The sequence below is a fragment of the Rattus norvegicus genome, chromosome 1 (genome assembly GCF_036323735.1).
Source record: "Rattus norvegicus strain BN/NHsdMcwi chromosome 1, GRCr8, whole genome shotgun sequence".
In the NCBI taxonomy this organism is placed as follows: Eukaryota; Metazoa; Chordata; class Mammalia; order Rodentia; family Muridae; genus Rattus; species Rattus norvegicus.
Window position 1 is genome coordinate 91,912,031 of NC_086019.1, and position 23,830 is coordinate 91,935,860.

The 23,830-nt window shown below is 50.1% G+C and overlaps 1 protein-coding gene and 1 pseudogene across 3 annotated transcripts; both read left to right on the plus strand.

Moving 5' to 3' along the window:
* The first annotated feature begins 638 nt into the window (after positions 1 to 638).
* On the plus strand, positions 639 to 22,724 carry Prx (periaxin). Of its 3 annotated transcripts, none has more exons than XM_039091780.2 (7): positions 639 to 1,197; positions 7,236 to 7,279; positions 7,364 to 7,462; positions 7,590 to 7,715; positions 11,056 to 11,212; positions 17,976 to 18,172; positions 18,752 to 22,724. In XM_039091780.2, exons 4-7 carry the CDS (start codon positions 7,689 to 7,691, stop codon positions 22,520 to 22,522), a joined length of 4,152 nt encoding a protein of 1,383 aa, XP_038947708.1. In that variant the 5' UTR covers positions 639 to 1,197; positions 7,236 to 7,279; positions 7,364 to 7,462; positions 7,590 to 7,688; the 3' UTR covers positions 22,523 to 22,724.
* On the plus strand, positions 11,302 to 17,966 carry Tmem258-ps4 (transmembrane protein 258, pseudogene 4; annotated as a pseudogene).
* Positions 22,725 to 23,830: the final 1,106 nt, after the last annotated feature.

Here is a 23,830-nt window from a genome sequence, read left to right on the forward strand (position 1 = left end):
CCCTCAATATGGGGTGACAGGAGGGTCCACAGAGACACCACCCAAGCCAGTGTGAGGGGCCAGTGTGCAACCCTTGGTCCTGGATGGACAATGGAGCAGAAGCTGCTGACTGTAGCTTTGGGGGTAATCCCCCAGCCTCAGCCTGGCCCCAGCTCTCTAGGCCTCAGCTCAGAGAGCTGAGAGCATCTGAGGCAGCGGCCTTGTGGGCGACAGAGGCATGTGGGGGTATCTGTGTTTCCTCTGCCGCTCCCCAGGGTCTGGTGAGTCAGGGCAGGCTGGGGGCTGGGCCAGGGGGTCAGTGGAGTGGGAATAAGGCCTTGAGATATTGGTTGGAGAGCTGGGCAGGACTGGCTTGAAGTGTGTGGTACAGTTGCTTGCTGTGTGATCTTGTGAAAGTTACCGTCCCTCTTCCAGTTTCCTTATCCCTGAATCGGAAGGCCAGAGGGGAGCAAGGCATCTTTGGGATCTGGCTGAAGTGAGGTTGGAGGTCAGCTTTACCTCCTCTTTCTCGGGTAGTTATGAACCGAACATAACAGGCCCTCCTGAAGGCAGAGGCGAAACGCCTCGGAACTTGGAATACAGTGAGTGTCAGCAACAGTGATTTTGTTGAACAATAAACAGGAGTTCTACCATGCAAAGGTTCAAAGCCTCCTTCGCCCTCAGGAGAGGCCTATCCAGTCCTCTCATTTTGGTTGTTGCTGTCTGTGTTTTTAAGACATTAGCCCATGAGTCTGGCCTCAGATTCAGTATATAGCCAAGGAGGTCCCAAGATAACCAGGGCTACACAGAGAAACCCTACTTTGTGGTTTATTTATGTACTTTTGTGAATGGTTTTGGTCTGTTTGTTTATTAGTTTTTGTTGTTGTTGTTGTTTCTAAGACAGGGTTTCTTTAAGTAACCTTGACTATCTTAAGTAGAACTTGCTCCGTAGATCAGGCCGGCCTTGAACTCATGGAAATCTGCCTGACTCTGCCTCCTGAGGGCCAGGATTAAAGGTGCATGTAGGGCCAGGATTAAAGGTGCATGTCCCCACCGCCCGGCTTGTTTTTATCTTTGTTTTTTATTTTTCAAAGATTTGTTTTTATTATTTTCAATGATGTGTAAGAGTGTCTGCACGGAGACACAAGAATGCAGATAGACGCCTGCTGAGTGAGACCAGAGGTATTTGGCTCCATGGAACTGAAGTCACTGATGACTGTAAGCCACCCGAGGTGGGAATGGGAAGCCAACTGGGTCCTCTGGAAGAACAACAAGTGATCCTAGCTGCTGGGTCCTGCCTTAGTCTTTTTTTTCCCAAGTGCATTTATTTACTGTGTGTGCATATGTATCATAGGATATGTAAAGGCATGTGTGTGTGTGTGTGCGCACCTGTGTACATGTTTGTGTGTGCACATGTGTGTGCCTGTGTGCATGTATGCATGTATGTACATGTGTGTGCATGTATGCCTCTGTATGTGCCTGTGTGCCTGTGTGTGCGTGTATATGTGTGTGCCTGTGTGCATTTATGCACATGTGTGTGTGCATGCCTCTGTGTGTGTGTGCCTGTGTGCATGTATGTGCATGTGTGTACGTGCATGCCTCTGTGTGTGTGTGTATGTGTGTTTGTGTGCACATGTGTGTGCCTGTGGGCATGTGTGCATGCCTCTGTGTGTGTGTGTGTGTTTGTGTGTGTGTGCACATGTGTGTGCCTGTGGGCATGTGTGCATGTCTGTGTGTGTGTGTGTGTGTGTGTGTGTGTGTGTGTGTGCCAAAGAGCAACGCTCATGAGTTTGTTCTCACTTTCCAACACATGGCCGAAGGGACTGAATTCAGGTCCTGGTGCTTAATGGCAAGGGCCTTCATCTGCTAAGTCATCTCACTGGGCCCACCATAGATTTTAAAACTCATTGACTCCATTACAACCTTCAAGAGGTAAGCATTCTTACTACTCCTATTTCAAAGAGAAAGAAATTGAGGCCCAGTGATTCTCTGTGATTGCTGAAGTTCCCATAGCCGGGACTGCCTGAGCTGAAGTCTGAATCCGGGTTATCAGGGAGACAGTGTAAGAGGTTGTCTTGAGAATCTCAGGGACTATGTGGGCTAGGCCTGGGTCCAGGAGCCCAGAGATGATGGGGGTGGGGGGCTGAGTGTCCGAATGGGGGTGGCACACAGATTCTTGAACCAGGGCTAGGGTGGAGGTCTGGGCTCTGGCAAAGGAGAGCTTGGTGTTTGCAGAACCCCACCCCCTTGCAGATGGATGTAGTGCAGAGAAGGGGATGTTTGTTTCCCCACCACCCACCCTTTGGGTGATATCACAGCGGGACAGCCAATGGCCAGGGTCCCCCCTCTCCCCCCTCCTTCCCATTCCTTTTCCCTCCCAGCCCAAGCCTGGGGCTGAACAGACAGACCAAGGAACTCTGGAGGTGTCTGGAGGCCCACTGGTAAGAAATAATCATCTGGCCACTCTGGAGTGGACTGGGCTGAGCAACCCTAGGAACACAACCTAGGGTTCTGGGAGGTCTGGGAAGGGAGATTAAAATACAAATTAAATTCATGGGCTTCAGAGCTAGGCTCTGGGTTCAAATCCTGTGTTTCCATTTTGAGGGAAGGGTGCTCCTTTGATCTCTTGTGGCCCAGGCTGGGCTCCAATTTATGTAGCTAAATATAACTTTGAACTTCTGGGCTCCCTGCTTTCACCTCCCAAGTGCCAGAATCACAGGCACATACATGCGTGCTGAATACATGTGATGCTGGAGATGAATCCAGGGCCACATGCGTGCTAGGCAAAGCTCTGTCTGTCCAGTCTACTTTCTCTGTAGCCCTTCTTTTAGTGTTTTTCAAGACACAATCTCAGATTCTTTCTATATAACCCAGGCTGGCTATAGACTCCTGGAAAGCCTCTGATTTTAGTCTCATGAGTTCTGGTGTGTCCAACTATACCTGCCTGGGCAGCTTCAGGCTATACCTTTGTCTTCCCTTCTTCCCTTTCCCATCTGTAAAATGGGCAGCTGGAATCCCCTTTGCATGACCGGTGGAGTATGTGAATTGCCAGAAAAGGGTTCTTGGTCTTTGAACGTGGATGCTGGAGAGGTAGCATTGATCCCATTGGTGGAGACAGGACTCAAAATTTAGTGGTGCCTCAACTTAATGTCCCCTTTCTGTCAGAAGCAACTTAGGGGCTGCGGTGGTACAAAGGCTGGGTACAGAAGGCAGGTGTGATGATGGTTCATGCCTGTAGCCCCAACATAACACAGAGGTGGAGAGAGGCAGGAGGATCAAGAGTTCAAGGTCACCCTCATTTACACAGGCAGCGTGTAGCCAGCCTGCACTACCAGGAGACTTTGTCTCCAACGTACAAAGATGGCCGAATCTGAGAAACAGATGTGTAGCCCCCTCTCTGCTCTCTGACGTTGCCAGAAATTAGTTTATATTAGCTGAGTGCTTACCACATATGAGGAATAGTCAAGGGGTTGGGGATTTAGCTCAGCGGTATAGCGCTTGCCTAGCAAGTGTAAGGCCCTGGGTTCGGTCCCCAGCTCCGGAAAAAAAAAAAAAAAAGAAAGAAAGAAAGAAAAAAGAGGAATAGTCAAAGTACCTGTTGGTGTGTGTGTGTGTGTGTGTGTGTGTGTGTGTGTGTGTGTGTGTTTGCGTGTGTAAGACAGACTCCAGACTGGCCTCCAACTCACAGTCCTCTGACCTCAGCTTCCCAAGTGTTGGGATTGCAAGCTGGCACCATGCCCATGAAGCTACTTTTATTGGATACTTCTTCCAGGTGAGAAAACTGAGGCCCCAAAGACAAGGATTTTATCCGCATACTCGGACTTAAGACGCACTGGAGCTGGACCAACCTAAGGGCCACAGGCTACACTGCCTAGGCTCTTCCTCTCAGCTGCATTGCATGGCCTTAGATGGTGTCCAGGGTCCCGGATGAGCTGGGCACTGCTGAGGGCAGCAGATCATAGATGAAGGAAGCTGAAGGTCTAAGTGGACCTTCACAAGGTGGACAGTAGCTCCTGAGAGGAGGGGGCCAGAAGAGCAGAACCCTTAGCTGGGTCATGGAAAGGCCCAGATGATATCTGCCTCCGAGCCACACTAAGGGTTTGAACGGCACCTAAAACAGACACATAGATCTGAGCCTGATGGTGTTAGCCTGTTAAGCCAACTTCGGGGCCAGCCTAGGCAACTTAGTGTGACTGTGCCTTAAAGGGAAAGGGGGAAAGAAAGCCAGCCGGAATATGTTGGAGAACATAGACCAGTTGGTAGAGTGCTTTGCCTCGCATGGGAGAGGCCCAGGGCTTGATATCCAGCATCTCATAATTACCTGCTGTGGTTGAGCTGTGATCCCAGCACTAGGGAGGGAGGTTGATGAAGGAGGCTCAAAGGTTCAAGGTCACCCTCAGTTCCATAGAGAGCCAGAGGCCAGCCTGGGATACATTAGGCTTTGTATCCCCCAAACACCAAATAAAGTAGACGGTTCAGAGGTAGCTCAGTGGGAGGGTGTCTGGCCAGCAACTATGAGCTCCTGGGTTTAATGCCCACCATTAATTAAAAGACATTACCTTTCTGTTTTGTTGTTGTTTGTTTTGTTTTTCTGAGACAGGGTTTCTCTGTGTAGCCCTGGTTCTATAGGCCAAGGTGGCCTCAAACTCAGAAATTAGCCTGCTTTGCCTCCTGGGAGCTGGGATTAAAGGTGCTCATCACCACCGCCCGCCTAAGACATTACACTTCCCGACCTTAACACATAGTAAATTTGTTTTAGAAACGGGGTCCTTGAAAATTTTTGGATGAATTTCAGACATATGCTAGGGTAGTGTCTCCAGAAATGAGCTGTCGACAACCAGAAGGCTCTGCCTGGCCATAATTCAACAGGAGAACCTCATTCCCTCTTCCTGTGACACAAACCAGGGACTCCCCGGAAGCCTGTCCCCCACTTCCTTACCTAGTGGGACGGGCAGGTCTGAGAACAAAGAGTGCCTGCAGAGGGAACATTTCCTTCGGAAGCTGCCCCCACCCCTGCCCAGGAGCTGGGCATGTGGCTCAGGAAGGGCTCAGAGGCCTAAATATAACCGAGGCTGGGCAGCTGTTCCAGGCACAGATGAAGGGGGGGGGGGGGGATGAAGAAGAGGACACTGTGCTGCTCATGTCCTGCCTAGGCTTCCCTGTATCAGGTTCTAAGTGTAGCCTTGTTGCCTGGTCCCAGAGCAAGAATGCAGCATTCATCATCCTCCTTGGTATCTGTCATTATATTCAGGCAAGTTTCTCTGCCAAGGTCCCACAGAACCTTATTGACTCCCATTGTTTAAAAAGATGCATTCATTTTTATCTTATGTGCATTAGTGTTTTGCCTGCATGTATGTTGGAAGGTGCCAGCCAGATCCCCTAATGCAGACAGTTGTGAGCTGTCATGTGGGTGTTGTGAATCGATCCCGGGTCCTTTGGAAGGGGAACCAGTGCTCTTAACCACTGAGCCATCTCTCCAGGCCCCCGCCCCTTTCGTTGTTTTTGTAATTTTTTTCTTTGAGATGGTCACATGCTATAGGCCAGGTTGAACCCCGAACATGTTATGTAGCCCAGGCTGGACATAAACCATAATTCTTCCTGCCTTCCTGTATTTATTTAGTATTTTTTGAGGCAGGGTCTCATGTAGCTCAGGCCACATTGTAACTCATAATCCTGTTTGGTTACAGGAGTCTCTGACCACACCCAGTTTACGACACTCTGTCTTTAACTTTCCTTTACTTGTCAGGAAGATAGGGTCCCATGGCCAGACCTGGCCCTGACAAGGTCCCTCTGGAGTTGACTCCTCTTGTCCACCTCAACTCTCTCCCAGTGGCTCTGCAAATTAGGTTTTGCCATTGCAAGTTAGGTACAGAACAGAGGTCCAAGGCACAGGTCTGTACTCTGCCTCCTCCTGGCTATGTGACCCTGGACAGAAAACGTCTCACCGAGCCTTGCTCTCTGCCTCTGTGACAACTAGCATCCGTAGGGTGAGTTTCAGGGCCTGGTTCACAGGGAAGCCATCTTAGGAGAGGTCTTCAGCTTGTGTGCAGGAGCTGAAAGGATTCACAAGAGAGGCTGGGCTCTGACATAGAATCTAAGATTCCTAGGAGTTGGTGACAGGAGCCCTCAGACACTGGGGGCCGGTGGTGGGGTGTGTATGTGTGTGATTACAGCATGTGTGTATGTGTCAAGAGGTTTGTCTAGTTTGGCCAATTGTGGCCTAAGTGATAGACCCATTTCATGTAGTTGCCCTCGGGAGCTAAGGATGGCCTTGAAACGTTTGATCCTCCTGCCTCCACCTGCCAAGTGCTGGGGTTATAGTTGTGCACCACCAGGCCTGGTTTAGCTAATGCTGGGAAAGGGAACCCAGGACCTTTGCGCATGCTGGGCCAGCACTCTCCCAATGGAGCCCCTTTGCCCCAGTGGTGAGCTATGAAGGTCCATTGTATGTCGGTGGGTGGGCGGACGGGTGGGCAGGGGCAGAATGTGACTGGCACAGCAGATGGGCTATTGTGTGAGGGAATGTGCCGCATATGCCTGACCTTTTCCTGTGTGGCAGGGGTTGGCGGGCTGGCATGCCAGGTGGGGGCCAAGCTCAGAGAAAGTCTCCTCCTCCACGTCCCCCGGAGGGCCTGGCTGGAGGCTTCCTTCTCTGCGCCTTCTTCTTGGGTTGTGTGTACCACACAGGTACAGATTTCCTTGGCCTCTCTGAGAGGGCTTATTTTCAGAAGTAGGCTGTCGGGGTTGGGGATTTAGCTCAGTGGTAGGGCCCTGGGTTCGGTCCCCAGCTCCGGAAAAAAAAAAAAAAAGAAAAAAAAAAGTAGTAGGCTGTCTGGTGAACTAAAAGCATACACCTGTAACCCCAGTATTTTGGGAGGCTGAAGTGGGAGGGAAGGGGGTTTGTTCAAAGTCATGTGCAGCTACATAGAGGATTTGAAGCTAACATGTTCTAAGACCCTGTCTCAAACTCAAATCTAGGACTGGGAGTGTAACTCAGCTGGTAACATGGTAGCCTCGCATGCACAGAGGCCTGGGCTTGACTAGCCAGCACAGAATAAACCAGACAGAATGGGATTACAAGTGTGTACTACCAGGCCTGGTGTTCCCAGCTCTGCATTCAGGCTTTGAGACAGGGTCTCCCTACGTACTCCAGGCCGGCCTGGAAATGACCATATGGCACTCAAGCACAAGGAAGTGTCAGATTCTTAGGAAGCTACCAGGGAATATGAGGTAATACTACTGTGTGTTCTTCCTAGAGCCCCAGACCCAGGAGGCCCAAGTAGCTGGAACTGACCCTCAGGTGAGAGCTGGCTGGTTCCACATACCCCTCTCTGTCTTCCCTGGGCCTGTCTGGTGTCCCACACCCTTTGTCTCTCCTTGGCAGGCAGCAAGACCTCAAAGGAAGAGTGAAATTCCGGCTTACAGCTGTACATCACCCCGAGTGGGGCTCCTGTCAGGAGAAAAGACCATCACCCAGGAAGCGGTGAGAGAACCTACTCTCCATCCACCTGATGCTGTCCCTGCTCTTGACTTCTCTGGCAAGCCCCATCTCTACCCCACAATCCCTCCTCACCTCAAGCCTCCATCTTGTACCCCCCTCGCCCTCCCAGGCTCAGCGGCAGCTGCTCCATGAGGAGCTGAAGCTGGTCCTACAGCAGAAGGAGGAGAGGAAACAGGAGCCTGAGCCCCAGGTGACTCTCTGCAGAGCTATGGAGGCCAGGAGCCGCAGCGCTGAGGTGGGTGTCCAAGGTTAGGGTGTCAAGAAGGCATGCCCCTGTCCCAGCTTCTCAGGGCCCTTGGATCTCCACCTGGAAGCCGGAAATAGTAAATGTGAGGGGGAAATTAACATATGTCAAATGTTCAGCACAACATGGGGCCTACAGATAGGTGTGGTTATGTATGCCTATCATTTTAGCTTTCAAGTTCCAGGTCAACTTGGGCAACTTAGTTAGGCCCTGTTTCAAAAGATTAAAAAAAAAAAAAAAAAGAAAAGTGTCATTCAGGGGTAGAGTACCCTAACATGCACAAGACCTTGGATTCAATCCTCAGAACTGATGGTGATGAAACCCAGCAGAGGGCAGAGGGGCCAGTCAGATGGGCTCAGTGGGTAAGGTGCCTACTGTCAAGTCTGATGATCTGAGTTCAATCTTCTGGAAGCTACATGGTGTAGAGGAAAAGACCCGGTTTCTAAAATTGATTCCTTTGATCTCCACACATATACACATGCATAAAGAAATGAATGTAAACAAAACTTTTTGTTTTAAGGTTTATTTATTTATATGAATTCACTGTTGCTGTCTTCAGACACAGCAGAAGAGGGCATCAGATCCCATTACAGATGGTTGTGAGCCACCATGTGGTTGCTGGGAATTGAACTCAAGACCTTTGGAAGAATACTCAGTGCTCTTAACCACTGAACTATCTCTCCAGCCCTAAATAAAACTTTAAAAAAAAAAGGGGGGGGTCTCAGGGGCTGGAGAAATGACTCAGTGGTTAAGAGCACTGGCTGCTTGTCTAGAGGATTCGTTTTGATTTCCAGCACCCAATGGGGGTTGAAAACCCCCAGAGATCTGACATATTCCTCTGACCTCCACTGACACCAAGCATGTATGTGGTGTGCACAGATGTACATGTAGGCAAAACGCCAATGCACATAAAATCATTTGTTTTGTTTTTCTGTTGCCCCCTCCCCACCCAATCTTTTTTTTTTTTTTAATTATTTTCATGACAGGGTTTCTCTTTGAAGCCTTGGAGGTCCTGGAACTTGCTCTGTTGACCAGGCTGGCCTAGAACTCAGAGATCTGCCTGCCTCTGCCTCCTGAGTACCTCTGCCCAGCTCCCAAATCCTTTTAAAATAAATTTAAAAATACCTGGGTGTGATAGCACAGGCTTTTAATCCTAGCTCTTGGGAGGCAGAGGCAGGTGGATCTCGAACACGTTCAGTCTGGTACTCATAGTGAGTTTCAGGTCAGCCAGAGCCTCAAGACCCTCCCAGCCTTGGAAACAAAAACAAAAACAAAAACAAAAAAATCAACAGAAATATTTTTCTTTTTTCTTTCTTTTTTTTTTTTTCGGAGCTGGGGACCGAACCCAGGGCCTTGAGCTTGCTAGGCAAGCGCTCTACCACTGAGCTAAATCCCCAACCCCCAACAGAAATATTTTATCAGAAGAGATTAGTATAACCAGACATGGATACGTGCTTATGATCCTAGAACTTGTACTCAAGAAGCTGAGGCAGGGGGGTTGGGGATTTAGCTCAGTGGTAGAGCGCTTACCTAGGAAGCGCAAGGCCCTGGGTTCGGTCCCCAGCTCCGGAAAAAAAAGAACCAAAAAAAAAAAAAAAAAAAAAAGAAGCTGAGGCAGGGGGACTACTATGAGTTAGAGGACAACCTGAAACACAGAGCAAGACCCTGAATCAAACCCACTACAGAGAAGAGCTGAGAACGTGTGAAGTCACTGGGAAGGACTTGGGGACCACAAGGGCAAATCCAGTCCTTTACCACCGCTTTAGGTGCAGCCCCAGGCAGGTGACCTAACTTCTTGGAGCCCCAGCTTCCCCACTGGTGAGAAAGGGCAAGGGTCCGCATCTCTGGGAACTTCCACGGTTCACTTTTTGGACATCTGCACAGCCTGGTACCAAGAGAACACCTTCAGTCATTGCCATTGCTTTTGGACTCGATGTTAGCAGTTTTAAACTCGTCTACTGAGTACCAGGCTCTACTTACAGAGGAGCCTCACTAAGGCTGAGGGTGACAGGGAAGGGGGTCACTCACGGCCTATAGAGTCCTGGGGTGGGGGTGGGATGCCTAAGACAAGGCTTGGCTGTTTAACGTGCTTTGAGGCATTAAGTAAGTTACTTTAACTTTCTTGGCTGTACTTCTTGACTGTGCTTCCCAAAGAACATGGGGGAGACACATGGAGATGCTGCCCAGAAGGGAATGGAAGGACCGTACTGTTCCAAGAAGGCATTCCCATATTCCCCTGCTCTAGTCCCTTCAGGGCCACTGCAGCAGGCCATCTAGTCTAGACCTGATAATCCCTCTGCAAGCTCCTCCCGGCTGGTCGGCTGGTCGAAATACCTTGCACTCACTCTCTTTCATCTATGCTTGTTCAGGTCTCTGTTTGCAATCAGACATTCCTTTCACACCGTCCAACTCTGCAGTACAGCAATAGGCCCAGAAGTGCAAGATGCTTACAAAATCTTGTGGTTTCCTAGACAGAATCAGACCTCTCGCTTCCCCTTCTGGGAAGCAGATGTGAGCCCTCTAGCGTGTTTCAGAGCCAGGGCCAGTAAATACCACAGATGCCACTTCTGCCTGGGTCACCATTCATTACCCACGCATCCCCCCCCCTTCATTGGATTCCCTTTCCTGAGGGAGTTATACATGTCTTGGAGTTAGAGAGTTCACAACAGCATTCTCACACATATTCAAGCCCACAGGGGGCAAGACCCCATTCTTCCATCCTGCATGGCTTAAGGGTGTCTCCCTTTATTAGAAGCATGCCTCTGTTCTGTAGGAATAACTACTATCAAGTTGAATATTTTCTATGTTTTGGTTTGTTTAATTTTTTTGTTGGGAACGGAACTCAGAACCTCATGCGTGCTAGGACTTAACTGAGTTAAATCCCTAGGCTTGTTGTGTAGTTATTAAAGCCCCACATGGTCTTTAGAATATGGACATTGGAATTGGCATTTGTCTTATGCCTTTAATCCCAGTACTCGAAGGTGGATCTCTGTGAATACGATGTATTCATGGGTATTCTGGGCTACAGGAGTCCCTGTTTCAAAAATAAAAGGAAAGAAATGGAAGAAAGACAGGAAAACTATTAAGTTTCTCAAAATCGCCTATTTGGCTCTCCCAGTCCCGCCCCATGATCTTGCCCCGCCCACTCATCCCCCTCTTCTTCCAGTCCCGCCCTGCCCGTTGCTTTTCCGGACCCTGACCCTCCCGGAGAGCAAGCGGGAAGGGAGAGCGGTTTAACCACAACGCGGGACCTAGGGAAGGAACGCCATGGCGAGCTCTGGGCGAGTTGCCGTCCTGGAGTTCCATGGCCACCCCTTGCTGCCCCTCGCAGGAGCTGAGACGAGCGGAGTTGGTGGAGATTATCGTGGAGACAGAGGCGCAGACCGGGGTCAGCGGCTTCAATGTAGCAGGCGGCGGCAAAGAAGGAATCTTTGTCCGCGAGCTGCGAGAGGACTCACCGGCCGCCAAGAGCCTCAGTTTGCAGGAAGGTAGGCGTGACCTGGATGTAGGCGGAGCCGGTCTATGGGGGCGGAGTTAAGAATCTGCCTTGGCCCTGTGCTGGGGGCGGGGCTTGGGGAGGGCGGGGCGAACTGGTCTGCGGAGGCGGAGTTAGGAATCTGCTTTGGGTACCGGGCGTGGCGGGGGTGGGGCGGAGTCTGAAGGCCTGGTGGGTCAGGGTTGACCTGCTGGGGTGTGGTTAGGTATCTGCCTAGAGTTCTGGCAGGGTGAAACTGAAGTTGTGCTTATTTGCTCGGAGGCGTGGTTAAGGGGTTGTGGTGAGGCTTTCCTTATTCTTCTGAGTCTAGCTCCTCAAGATGCCAGGTCCTCGCTCTACCACCGAATTATATCTCATTCATTTGTTTTGGGGGCTCGGGAAGGAGCCCAGGCCCACGCTGAACTCTCTGTACTGTCGAGGAAGAATTCACTCCATCTACCAAATGTACGCCTATATCCGTCTTTCAAATTTCTTAAAATTTTGAGTCTTCCTAAATTGCTGAAGTTGGCCTTGAACTTCCTGTGTAATCCTGGCTGGTTTTAGACTTAAAAAAATAGTTATTTTATTATTTTATTTTTATGGATGTTTTACCACCTACTATGTCGGTGTATCATGTATCTGTTGTACCCCTGGAGGCCAGAAGAGGGCTCGGAATGCCCTGTGCGCCGCCAAGTGGGCGATAGACCCTTCGGAAGAGCAGAGAGCGGTTTTTTTAACTGCTGAGCCATCTTGCCAGCCCTTGACCTTGAACTTTTGATCCTTCTGCCTCAGCCTCCGGGGTAGCTGGAATGACAGGCCTGAGTGACCATGCCCAGCTGGCACTATGATTATTTAGGGCCGGTTCATTGTCTGTGTTGGACTCCGAGAACCCTCGTGATATTTCTGTGTCTCCATATTTTCATCTTTAAATGGGAATAATTAGCACTGACCTCACGAGGTTATTATGTAGCTCAAATGAGTCAGGTTTTGAAAACAGCACACAGATAAGTGTCACATAGTAAGCACTATGTAAGTGATAATTAATGTGTTATTGGGAGAGGAAAAAGGGGTGGAGTTAACTTGAGATGGAGAGAGGAGCTTAATTAAATGAAAGATTTTTTTTTTTTTCGGAGCTGGGGACCGAACCCAGGGCCTTGCGCTTGCTAGGCAAGCGCTCTACCACTGAGCTAAATCCCCAACCCCATGAAAGATGTTTTTAAGAAATATGGATGAAGCTGTTTCAGCTTATGCATTGCCTGTAACGATTATTCTTTTTTAATTAATTATTTTTAAAATGTTTATGTTCATTTGTGTCACACTGGGGATGGAATCCAGGGCTTTTTGGACTTGCTAGGCTAATGCTCTATAAACTGGGCTCTCAGCTTCTCATTGGTGAGCTCTAGGCAAGCACTCTACCAATGAAGTACATCCCTGCTCCATAACAATTATTTTTTTTCCACGTGGAGAGGTTAATGAGAGAAGAAGAATAGAAGAGGGGAGAAGTAAAGGCTGGCCATGAGCATGTGGAGGAAAGGGGGGGCGGTAGGGAGAGAAGGGACAAAGGGGAAGAAGCAGGGAAGAGAAGAGAGCAAAGAGTAAGAGCCCATAACAATTATTTACTAAGCATCTTATTGCTTTGGCTACAATGATGAACGGAACACAGAAAGGTCCCCACACTTAAGAAGCTTACAGAATAGTGGGGTGAGACTAGTGAGAAGGTAGGGGAAAGGTCAATTTTGAAGGGCTCATAAGGGCTATGACTTTCGTTCTGGGACATAAGCAGAAGAGAAGCAGAAATGCATGTTGTTGAGACGCTTTGTTTACAGTGGAGTGAAATGTAAGGGGCACCATTGGGGGCAAGATCAGTTAGCCTCTGACAGGTGATGGGCAGGCAGGCCTAATAATGGGTTTGGTGGAAGGATTTGAATCCCCGATATTCAGGACTAGGTATGGGGTACCATAGAGGGAGTCCTCAGGGATGCTTCTAGGCATCACTTTGAGGTGGGGCTGTATCTCAGTGATAGGCTAGGTTTCATCTCCAATTTGTGGGTTGTGGGGAATCCCCGAGGAGGTTTCACCTGAGGATTGAATGGCCTGCTGATACCTGTTTGGAGAAAGACAAGCTGTGCATGTTTTTTGTTTGTTTGTTTTATTTTGTTTTGTTTAAAAGCTCAAGGGCAATTTTATTACCAACGGGGAGAAAAACGCCAACACTGGCAATCTGTATGTTTTAGCAATTGGTGAGTTGGGGGAGCAGAAGAGAGAAAGCCAGGGTCCAAGTTTAAGTTAGGGTCCAAGAAAGCATTGGGGGTTACTAAGTAGTCCCTTGGCTACAGGCATGGGGGATGGGGAGTCTCAGAGTAAGAATAAGAAAACACAAAACACTGTGTCAGAGAAAGCATGCCCAAGCTCTGAGCCATATCCAAGAGAAACAGAAATGGAAAAGAAAGAAGAACAATTTCCGGGCTTCACAGTGCTACATGATAGAAACTTGGCAAAAAGCTGCCTTAGTTGTTTCTTGTTTGTTTGGTTGGTTTGGTTACATTTTTCCCAGACAGCCTTTCTCTGTGTAGCCCTGGTTATCCTCAACCTGCTTTGTAGATCAGAGCCTTGAACTCACTTGATACAGCCATCTGCCTCTGCCTCTGCCTCTGCCTCTGCCTCTGCTTCCCAAGTGCTAGGAGGTGCCCAGCTTGTTTTCTTGTTTTTATTTCTTGAGGCAAAGTCTCCCTATGTGGTCCAGGCAAGCCTTAGATTCCTCCTGCTTCAGCCTCATGAGGTTTGGGATGGCAGGCGGGCACCAGCAGACCCATTAAACGTCTTAAGTCAGAGCTGTCTCTTGCACACTGGCTGGAGGTGTGCAAGGGCACCTGGGTAGACAATCTACTCTTCACATCTCTGAATTCTCCACCTGAGGATTGGGCCAATCAGAGACTGAAAATATTTGTGTGTGTGTTGGGGGGAAGTGCCCATACTGAACATGCCTGGACTTTCTTCTTTCATTATTCCCTAAAGGGTTAGAGATATGGCTCTGCATTTCAGAGCATTTGCTAGTCATGCAGAGAACCAGGGTTCAGTTCCCAGCACCCACACTGTGGCTCACAACTGTCCCTTACAGGGGTGTCATATGCCCTCTTCTGGGCTCTGTGCTATCATTCATGGAAGCAAAATATTCAAACACACAAAGTAAGAATAAATCTTTTTTTTTTTTTTCCGGAGCTGGGGACCGAACCCAGGGCCTTGCGCTTGCTAGGCAAGCGCTCCACCACTGAGCTAAATCCCCAACCCCAGAATAAATCTTAAAACACAAAAGAACAGCTATTTATATAGCCTTTACATTGTATCATATGTAATTTGGGGTTGGTGGTGCTGGCCTGTCATCCCAGCAGCCCTTGGGAGGCTGGAGCAGGAGAATCTTGAGTTTAAGGCTAGCCTGGATCACACAGGGAGATTTTGTCACAAACAAACAAACAAACAAACAAACAAACAAACAAACAGTTATTTAAAATTGTCCAAGGCAGGAGAATGAAAAGTTCAAGGTCTGCCTCTGCAACTTAGTAACATCCTGTCAAAAAACAGAGAAAAGAGGACCAGGGCTCTGGCCCAGTGGTAGAGCATTTGCCTAAAGTTCACAAGTGAGAGCCTTGGGGTGTGACTCAATGGTAGAACATTAGTTTAGTATGCATAAGGTCCTGGGTTCAATCTCTAGCAACGTTAAAAAAAAAAGCCAAAAAGTTGAGACTGAAGAGATGGCTCAGAGTGCTGGTTACTCTTCCAGAGGGGGGAGGAGGGGAAGAAGGAGGAGGAGGGGGAGGATGGGGAGGAGGAAGAGGAAGAGGAGGAGGAGGATGATTTTTCCTTTGAGACAGGGTTTGTCTGTGTAGTCCTGGCTGTCCTGGAACTCACTCTGAAGATCAAGCTGGCCTCAAACTCAGAGCTATGCCTGCCTCTGCCTCCCTTATTTCTAGTGGCCACATGGCAGTTCACATTAAGTCTGTGGCTCCAGTCCTAGGGCCTCCAGGCATCAGGAGTACATATGGAGCACAGACATGCATGTAAGCAAAGTGCTCATCCATTAAAAACAAACAAACAAACCAACAACTCCACTAAAATATAATCATCAAACTCCAAAAATTTACCCAGAGATGATTTAAAGTACAGGAAACGCAGGGCAGATGTATATAGGTCTTATGCAAATATTACAATGTTTATATGAGTTTGCACATTCACAGTTTTAATATTTGGGTGGATAGTGCTCCAAAAAATTCCCTGCAGAGATTGGGGGACCCCTTATAAGTGTAGAGGGGCACATTCAAGGACGGAAGCATAAATGTGGGTGTTTGACATCTTACTAAGCTTCCCAAAATTCCCCAAGTGGGGTACTATAATCCTAGTACTCAGGAGGCCGAGGCAGGAGGATTGATAGTTTGAGGCTAGTCTTGGATTCATAGTGAGAAAGAGATCAAGATCAGCCTGAGCTACACAGGGAAACCAAGCTTCAGAAAGCAAAAACAAACAAAAAAGGCTGGAGAGATAGCTCAGTGGTTAAGACACTGGCTGAACAGAGGACCAAAGTATGTTTCTGACACCCTTGTTGGACAGCTCACAACTATTTATAACTCCAGTTCCAGCAAATCTGAAGCTCTCTCTGGTTTCTGTTGGAGCCAGCATACATACACATATACACAAATATACACACTCACACATATATACACATACAAACACATATTGACACATACAGATATACAAATATATATACACACTCACACACATACATACTCATTCAAATACACACACATACAAACACACACATACACAATCACACAAACACATAAACGCATACACAGATACAAACTCTCTCACACACACAAACACAAATACACAAACACACACATACACGCACATATACCCACATATACACACAAACACAAATACTCATACTCACATACACATTCACACACACATACATACATACATACATACATACATACATACATACATACAAACACATACACACATGTGAATACACACATACTCTCACACTGATACACATACACACACATACACACATACAAATACACATACACTCCCACATACATATAAACACACTCACACATACACACACTCACACAAACACAAATACACATACACGCTCACACAAACACTCACACATACTTACACACACACTCACACACTCACAAAAACAAGAATAAAATACACATTAAAACAGACACAATAAAGAGTATTACCAGGTGGATGGGTGGTTTATCTTGTGTGAGGCAACATGGAGCTTGAGGCCATGAGTTGGTACACCAGCCCAGTGAACCCAGGTGTCTTCCCTCACCTCACTGTGGTACTTCTGGCCATCGGCATGTTCTCCATTACATGCTTCTTCCTTTACGAGGTCACCTCTATTAAGTACACATGAGATATGTACAGAGAGCTCCTCATCTCCTTGGTGGCCTCACTCTTCATGGGCTTTGGAGCCCTCTCCCCCCTGCTCTGGGTGGACATCTACGTGTGAGTCTCCAAGGGTACCCACCAGGCAGCTCACCAAGTCTCCTCTTTTGTAAATTAATTTTTTACCACTGCTACATGTCCCCCCTACTGTTTACAATAAAGGCAGATGTGTGACAGGAGAGAGAGAGAGACAGAGACAGAGACAGAGACAGAGAATTACTGGAGTCTGGAGAGATGGCTCCACAGTTAAGGGTGCTGAGCTCAGAACCCGTGACAGGTAGCTCATAGCCAGTAGTAATTCTGGCTATAAGGTATGTGGTGTCTTACTCTGGCCTCAGAGAGCATCCACTTAAAGCATATATACACACAGACATACATTAAAAGCAGGGGAGAGAGCAAGTGTGGCAACACACTTCTTTAATCCCAGCACATGGGAAGCAAAGGCAGGATCTCTGTTAAACCGAGGCCAGTGTGTCTAGGCAAAGACAATTCAAGGTCCAAATCATCTGTCCCTGTGTCTGTCATATGGATGTCTAGGACCGGAGACTGAACCCAGGGCATCCTTCGTTCTAGGATAGTGTGCTTTGTAGCAGAGCCACAGCTCCGATTTCAACAGTGTATTTTTATGAGTTCAAGAAGACAGGGAAGGGGCTGGAGAGATGGCTCAGTGGTTAAGAGCACTGACTGCTCTTCCAAAGGTCCTGAGTTCAAATCCCACAACCATCTGTGATGGGATCTGATGCCCTCTTCTGGTGTGTCTGAAGATAGCTATGGTGTACTCATATACATAAAATAAATAAATAATTCTTTTTAATAAAAAAGAAGAAGATGGGGAAGGAAGTAAGGTACTTCCATATAGGTTATCAACTTCATAACTCACGGCTGGGTGTGGTGGCAAACGCCTGTAATCTTAGCGCTTGAGGTGGACACGACTTTAAGATCATCTTCGGCAGTATAGTGAACTGAATTACATGAAACCCCTGTGGGTGCTCATGGATGCTATTTGTTTTGATTCTGATCTCCCAAGGAACCCTCTGTTTGAATGATGAGGATGGAATAGGAAAGTGGAGAGGCAACCATAAGTGGCCTGAGTGGATTGGTTCCTTCCGGAAATGGGCGGGGCTAAAGCCAACGGGACCAGTTTCGCTCTTAGAGCCTGAAATTTCTTCTCTCAAACTAAAGGCCTATGATATATGATATACGGGGTCAAAATCTGGCCCTGGGCCTCTCCCGGCTGACTCCTAGGAAGTGAGCGGGCCCAAGTGTGGGTGGAGTCAGGAGACACTCAACCAGGCTCACCTCCACCTCGCTTGCAGGGGACCAACTTCTGAGCGCCCGTGTGTTCTTTGAGAACTTCAAATATGAGGATGCACTACGCCTGCTGCAATGTGCCGAGCCCTACAAGGTCTCCTTCTGCTTGAAGCGCACTGTGCCCACCGGGGACCTGGCACTGCGGCCCGGGACGGTGTCTGGATACGAGATGAAGGGCCCGCGGGCCAAGGTGGCCAAGCTGGTACGCGTGCTTAGCCCGGTCCCGGTCCAGGACAGCCCTAGTGACGCGGTCGCTGCGCCGTAAACCCTACTCCCTGCCACCGTGGCCCACTTTGGCCCTCTGTCATGTCTCTAACCCAACACTAATTCCCTCTTCTCCCTTTAGTCTTTGCTCCTAAACTCCACTCCTGTCAATCAGCAGGTGGTTCTCACCCATCCCCACCATGCAACCTGGGCTCATTAGGGCTCTTGGAGTCCTGGAAGGCCAGATTCTAGCCCAACTGGCTGTTGGTTACTAAGTGACCCAAGGTTTTGTTTTTGTTTTACCTCTCTGGGTCCCAGTTTCCTTATCTCTACAATAAGAATAAGGGTCTGGAATTTTTGGGTTCCCATTGCCACACCCCTGTCCACTCACTGTGAGATTCTGAATGACTCTCATTGCCTTCCTGGGGTGAAGTGACAGGCAGGAAGGTGGATGTGTTTTGGCGTATACTCTACCCCAAAACTTCTCTCAGCCTGGTATACTAGGTGGGTTATTTTTTTTGTCTGCTCCCAGCCTCCCACTGTCCCACAGCCTCCTGCCTCTCTCCTCTCTCCTCAGAACATCCAGAGTCTGTCCCCTGTGAAGAAGAAGAAGATGGTGATTGGGACCCTGGGGACCCCTGCAGATTTGGCCCCTGTTGACGTCGAGTTCTCTTTTCCCAAGTTCTCCCGATTGCGTCGGGGCCTTAAAGCCGATGCTGTCAAGGGACCTGTCCCAGCTGCCCCTGCCCGACGACGTCTCCAGCTGCCTCGGCTACGTGTCCGAGAAGTAGCTGAAGAGGCCCAGGTAGCCCGAATGGCTGCTGCTGCTCCTCCCTCTAGGAAGGCCAAGTCAGAGGCTGAGGTAGCCACAGGGGCTGGATTCACAGCCCCTCAGATAGAGCTAGTTGGGCCTCAGCTGCCTAGCGCAGAGGTGGGTGTCCCTAAGGTCTCAGTTCCCAAGGGAACCCCATCAACAGAGGCAGCCAGCAGCTTTGCCCTTCACCTGCCAACCCTTGGGCTAGGAGCCCCAGCTGCACCGGCTGTGGAGCCCCCAACCACAGGAATCCAGGTCCCGCAAGTGGAACTCCCCACCCTGCCCTCTTTACCCACTCTGCCCACACTTCCGTGCCTAGATACCCAGGAAGGGGCTGCAGTGGTCAAAGTCCCCACCCTGGATGTGGCAGCTCCGTCTGTGGAGGTGGACCTGGCTTTGCCAGGTGCAGAGGTGGAGGCCCAGGGAGAGGTACCTGAAGTGGCTCTCAAGATGCCCCGTCTCAGTTTCCCCCGTTTTGGGGTTCGAGGGAAGGAAGCTACTGAAGCCAAGGTAGTCAAGGGCAGCCCTGAGGCCAAAGCAAAGGGTCCCAGACTTCGAATGCCCACCTTTGGGCTTTCTCTCCTGGAATCCCGGCCCTCTGGCCCTGAAGCTGCTGCTGAGAGCAAGCTGAAGCTACCCACCCTCAAGATGCCCTCTTTCGGCATCAGCGTAGCTGGGCCTGAGGTCAAGGCACCCAAAGGGCCTGAAGTGAAGCTCCCCAAAGTTCCTGAGATCAAACTCCCGAAAGCGCCAGAGGCAGCCATTCCAGATGTGCAACTCCCCGAGGTACAGCTGCCCAAAATGTCAGACATGAAACTTCCAAAGATCCCTGAGATGGCTGTACCCGATGTTCACCTTCCGGAAGTGAAGCTGCCCAAAGTCCCCGAGATGAAAGTCCCAGAAATGAAGCTTCCGAAGATCCCGGAGATGGCCGTGCCTGATGTACACCTTCCAGATATACAGCTCCCGAAAGTTCCCGAGATGAAGCTCCCAGACATGAAGCTCCCGAAGGTGCCTGAGATGGCCGTGCCTGATGTACACCTTCCAGATATACAGCTCCCGAAAGTTCCCGAGATGAAGCTCCCAGACATGAAGCTCCCGAAGGTGCCTGAGATGGCCGTGCCTGATGTACGAATCCCGGAAGTTCAGCTACCCAAAGTGTCCGAGGTGAAGCTCCCGAAGATACCGGACATGGCCGTACCTGATGTTCGCCTCCCAGAGCTGCAACTGCCCAAAATGTCTGAGGTGAAGCTCCCGAAGATACCGGACATGGCCGTACCTGATGTTCGCCTCCCAGAAGTTCAGCTACCCAAAGTGTCAGAGCTGAAGCTCCCGAAGGTGCCTGAGATGACCATGCCTGACATTCGCCTCCCGGAAGTTCAGCTGCCCAAAGTGCCTGACATTAAACTTCCAGAAATAAAACTACCCAAAGTGCCTGAGATGGCCGTGCCTGATGTCCCCCTTCCAGAACTACAGCTGCCCAAAGTGCCACAGGTCCCAGACGTGCATCTTCCCAAAGTGCCAGAGATGAAGTTGCCCAAGGTTCCTGAGGCACAGAGGAAATCTGCAGGGGCGGAGCAGGCAGAAAAGACCGAATTTAGCTTCAAGTTGCCCAAGATGACTGTGCCCAAGTTGGGGAAAGTGACCAAGCCTGGGGAGGCAGGTATTGAGGTTCCAGACAAACTCCTGATACTTCCCTGTCTGCAGCCAGAGGTGGGCACTGAGGTGGCCCATGTTGGTGTCCCTTCCCTCTCTCTCCCTTCTGTGGAGCTTGACTTGCCTGGGGCCCTGGGCCTGGAGGGACAAGTCCAAGAAGCTGTCTCTGGCAAAGTGGAGAAGCCAGAGGGCCCCAGGGTGGCAGTAGGGACTGGAGAGGCGGGCTTCCGCGTGCCCTCTGTGGAGATTGTCACTCCTCAGCTGCCCACGGTTGAAGTCGAGAAAGAGCAGCTAGAGATGGTGGAGATGAAAGTCAAACCCACTTCCAAGTTCTCTCTGCCCAAATTTGGACTTTCAGGGCCCAAAGCTGTCAAGGCAGAGGCGGAGGGGCCTGGGCGAGCCACCAAGCTGAAGGTATCCAAGTTTGCCATCTCGCTTCCCAGAGCTCGAGCAGGGACTGACGCGGACGCGAAGGGAGCTGGGGAAGCGGGGTTGCTGCCTGCCCTCGATCTGTCCATCCCACAGCTCAGCCTGGATGCTCAACTGCCCTCAGGCAAGGTGGAGGTAGCAGGGGCTGAGAGCAAGCCTAAAGGGTCCAGATTTGCTCTGCCCAAGTTTGGGGCGAAAGGCCGGGACTCTGAAGCCGACGTACTGGTGGCAGGGGAGGCTGAGCTGGAGGGGAAGGGTTGGGGCTGGGACGGGAAGGTGAAGATGCCCAAGCTGAAGATGCCATCTTTTGGGCTGTCCCGAGGAAAAGAAGCAGAAATTCAGGATGGGCGTGTCAGCCCAGGAGAAAAGCTGGAAGCCATAGCTGGGCAGCTTAAGATCCCTGAGGTGGAACTGGTCACACCAGGAGCTCAGGAGACAGAGAAGGTCACCAGTGGAGTGAAGCCATCAGGCCTCCAGGTGTCCACCACTAGGCAGGTGGTTGCAGAGGGCCAGGAGGGGGCGCAGAGGGTGTCCTCATTAGGTATCTCTTTGCCCCAGGTGGAACTGGCCAGCTTTGGGGAGGCAGGCCCTGAGATCGCAGCCCCATCTGCAGAGGGCACAGTAGGCTCTAGGATCCAGGTGCCACAGGTGATGCTGGAGTTGCCGGGAACCCAGGTGGCAGGGGGTGATCTGTTAGTGGGTGAGGGCATCTTCAAGATGCCCACAGTGACAGTGCCCCAGTTAGAGCTGGATGTGGGGTTGGGCCATGAAGCCCAGGCTGGTGAAACAGCCAAGAGTGAGGGCGGGTTAAAGCTGAAGTTGCCCACACTGGGGGCAGGAGGCAAAGGAGAGGGTGCTGAGGCCCAGAGCCCCGAGGCCCAGCACACCTTCCACATCTCATTGCCTGACGTAGAACTCACATCACCAGTGAGTAGCCACGCTGAGTACCAGGTGGTTGAGGGCGATGGGGATGGCGGGCACAAACTCAAGGTGCGGCTGCCCCTGTTTGGTCTGGCAAGGGCCAAGGAAGGAATAGAAACTGGAGAAAAGGTTAAAAGTCCAAAGCTCAGGCTACCCCGAGTGGGCTTCAGCCAAAGTGAGTCGGCCTCTGGAGAAGGCTCTCCCAGTCCTGAGGAGGAGGAAGAAGGCAGTGGGGAAGGGGCTTCCGGTCGCCGTGGTCGGGTCAGGGTCCGCTTGCCTCGTGTAGGCTTGGCTTCCCCTTCTAAAGGCTCTAAGGGACAGGAGGGTGATGCGGCCTCCAAGTCCCCAGTTGGGGAGAAGTCCCCCAAGTTCCGCTTTCCTAGGGTGTCCTTAAGCCCCAAGGCCCGGAGTGGGAGTAAGGACCGGGAAGAAGGTGGATTCAGGGTCCGACTGCCCAGTGTGGGATTTTCAGAAACAGCAGCTCCAGGCTCCGCCAGGATTGAGGGGACCCAGGCTGCTGCCATCTGAAGCCCTGGGACAGCTGTGGATTCCCCCTCTTGTCTTCCCATCCCCATCCCTGCTCCCCATTTTATGTGTGACATTACTAGCACTAATCCTCAGAGGGCTTGAAGGTGGGCAGCTGACTCAGGCAGGAGCGGTCTGTGCCACCTCATTGGCTGACGTGCCTGTATATCATGCCAAGCTCTGTGAATAAAATAATTCAAAAGTTGCCCTGTGTCCTGGTCCCTGTGTGTGCGGGACACAAGGTCTCTTCGTGATCCCCCATAGGGTTTATGCATTGTTTTCTCAGCTTGAACTTAAAATCTTGCAGCCTTGGAAGCTGGAGAGACGGCCCAGAGGTTAAGAGCACTGACTGCTCTTCCAGAGGTCCTGAGTTCAATTCCCAGCAACCACATGGTGGCTCACAACCATCTGTGATGGCATCTGGTGCTCACTTCTAGCCTGCAGACAGAAAGCTGTATACATAATAAATAAAATAAATTTAAAAAAATTTAGCAGCCTCAGCCTCTCAGTGCTGGCAAGTATCTGCCACGCCCTTCATAGTTCCCAGAAGCCTTTGGGAAGGACCTTTAGAGAGAGCCCAGCAGAGTACAGCAGGGGACAGCAGGGACCCTCTGTGGAGAGTCAGTTGTCCTCTGCAGGTGAGCTCTTGTCCGTCTTCCCTTTCCATAAGCAACACTTCATTTTACTTCTGGGAATTGTGCTTCAGGGCTTTCATGTATGCTGGGTCCTACCCCAGAACTACACTAAAAACATTTTTTAATTTATTATTTTATGGGTATGGGTGTTTGGTCTGTGCATTGTATGTATGTATGTATGCCTCGTGCCTGCGGAAGCCTGAAATTCCAGATGCTTGTGAGCCACCATGTGGGTGCAAGGATGCACCCAGGTCCTCTGGAAGAGCAGCCAGTACTCCTAATTACTGACCCATCTCCCCTGTCCCCTTGGCTCGTTTGTTTTTCTTTTTCTTTTTTTGAAACAGTCTCATATAACCCAGACAGATTTCAAACTCTGTAGCCATGGATGACCTCAGTGTTTTATCCTCACGCCTGCCTCTAGCTCCCAAGAACGGGATTGGAGGAATGTGCCCACATGCGTGGTTTACATAGTGCTGGGATCTCAGCTTATGATCCCAGCCAGGCAAGACAAGTACCAACCGAACTACACCCGACTCCATAAGCTTTAATGGCAAGTTTCACTAAGTTCCCAGAGCTGGCTTTGATCTCACTTTGTACGGTTGCTTTCATTCCTCCTGCCTCAGCCTTCTGAGACTAGCTAGTATTACAGATTCATGCCACTAAGGCCACCAGGCCA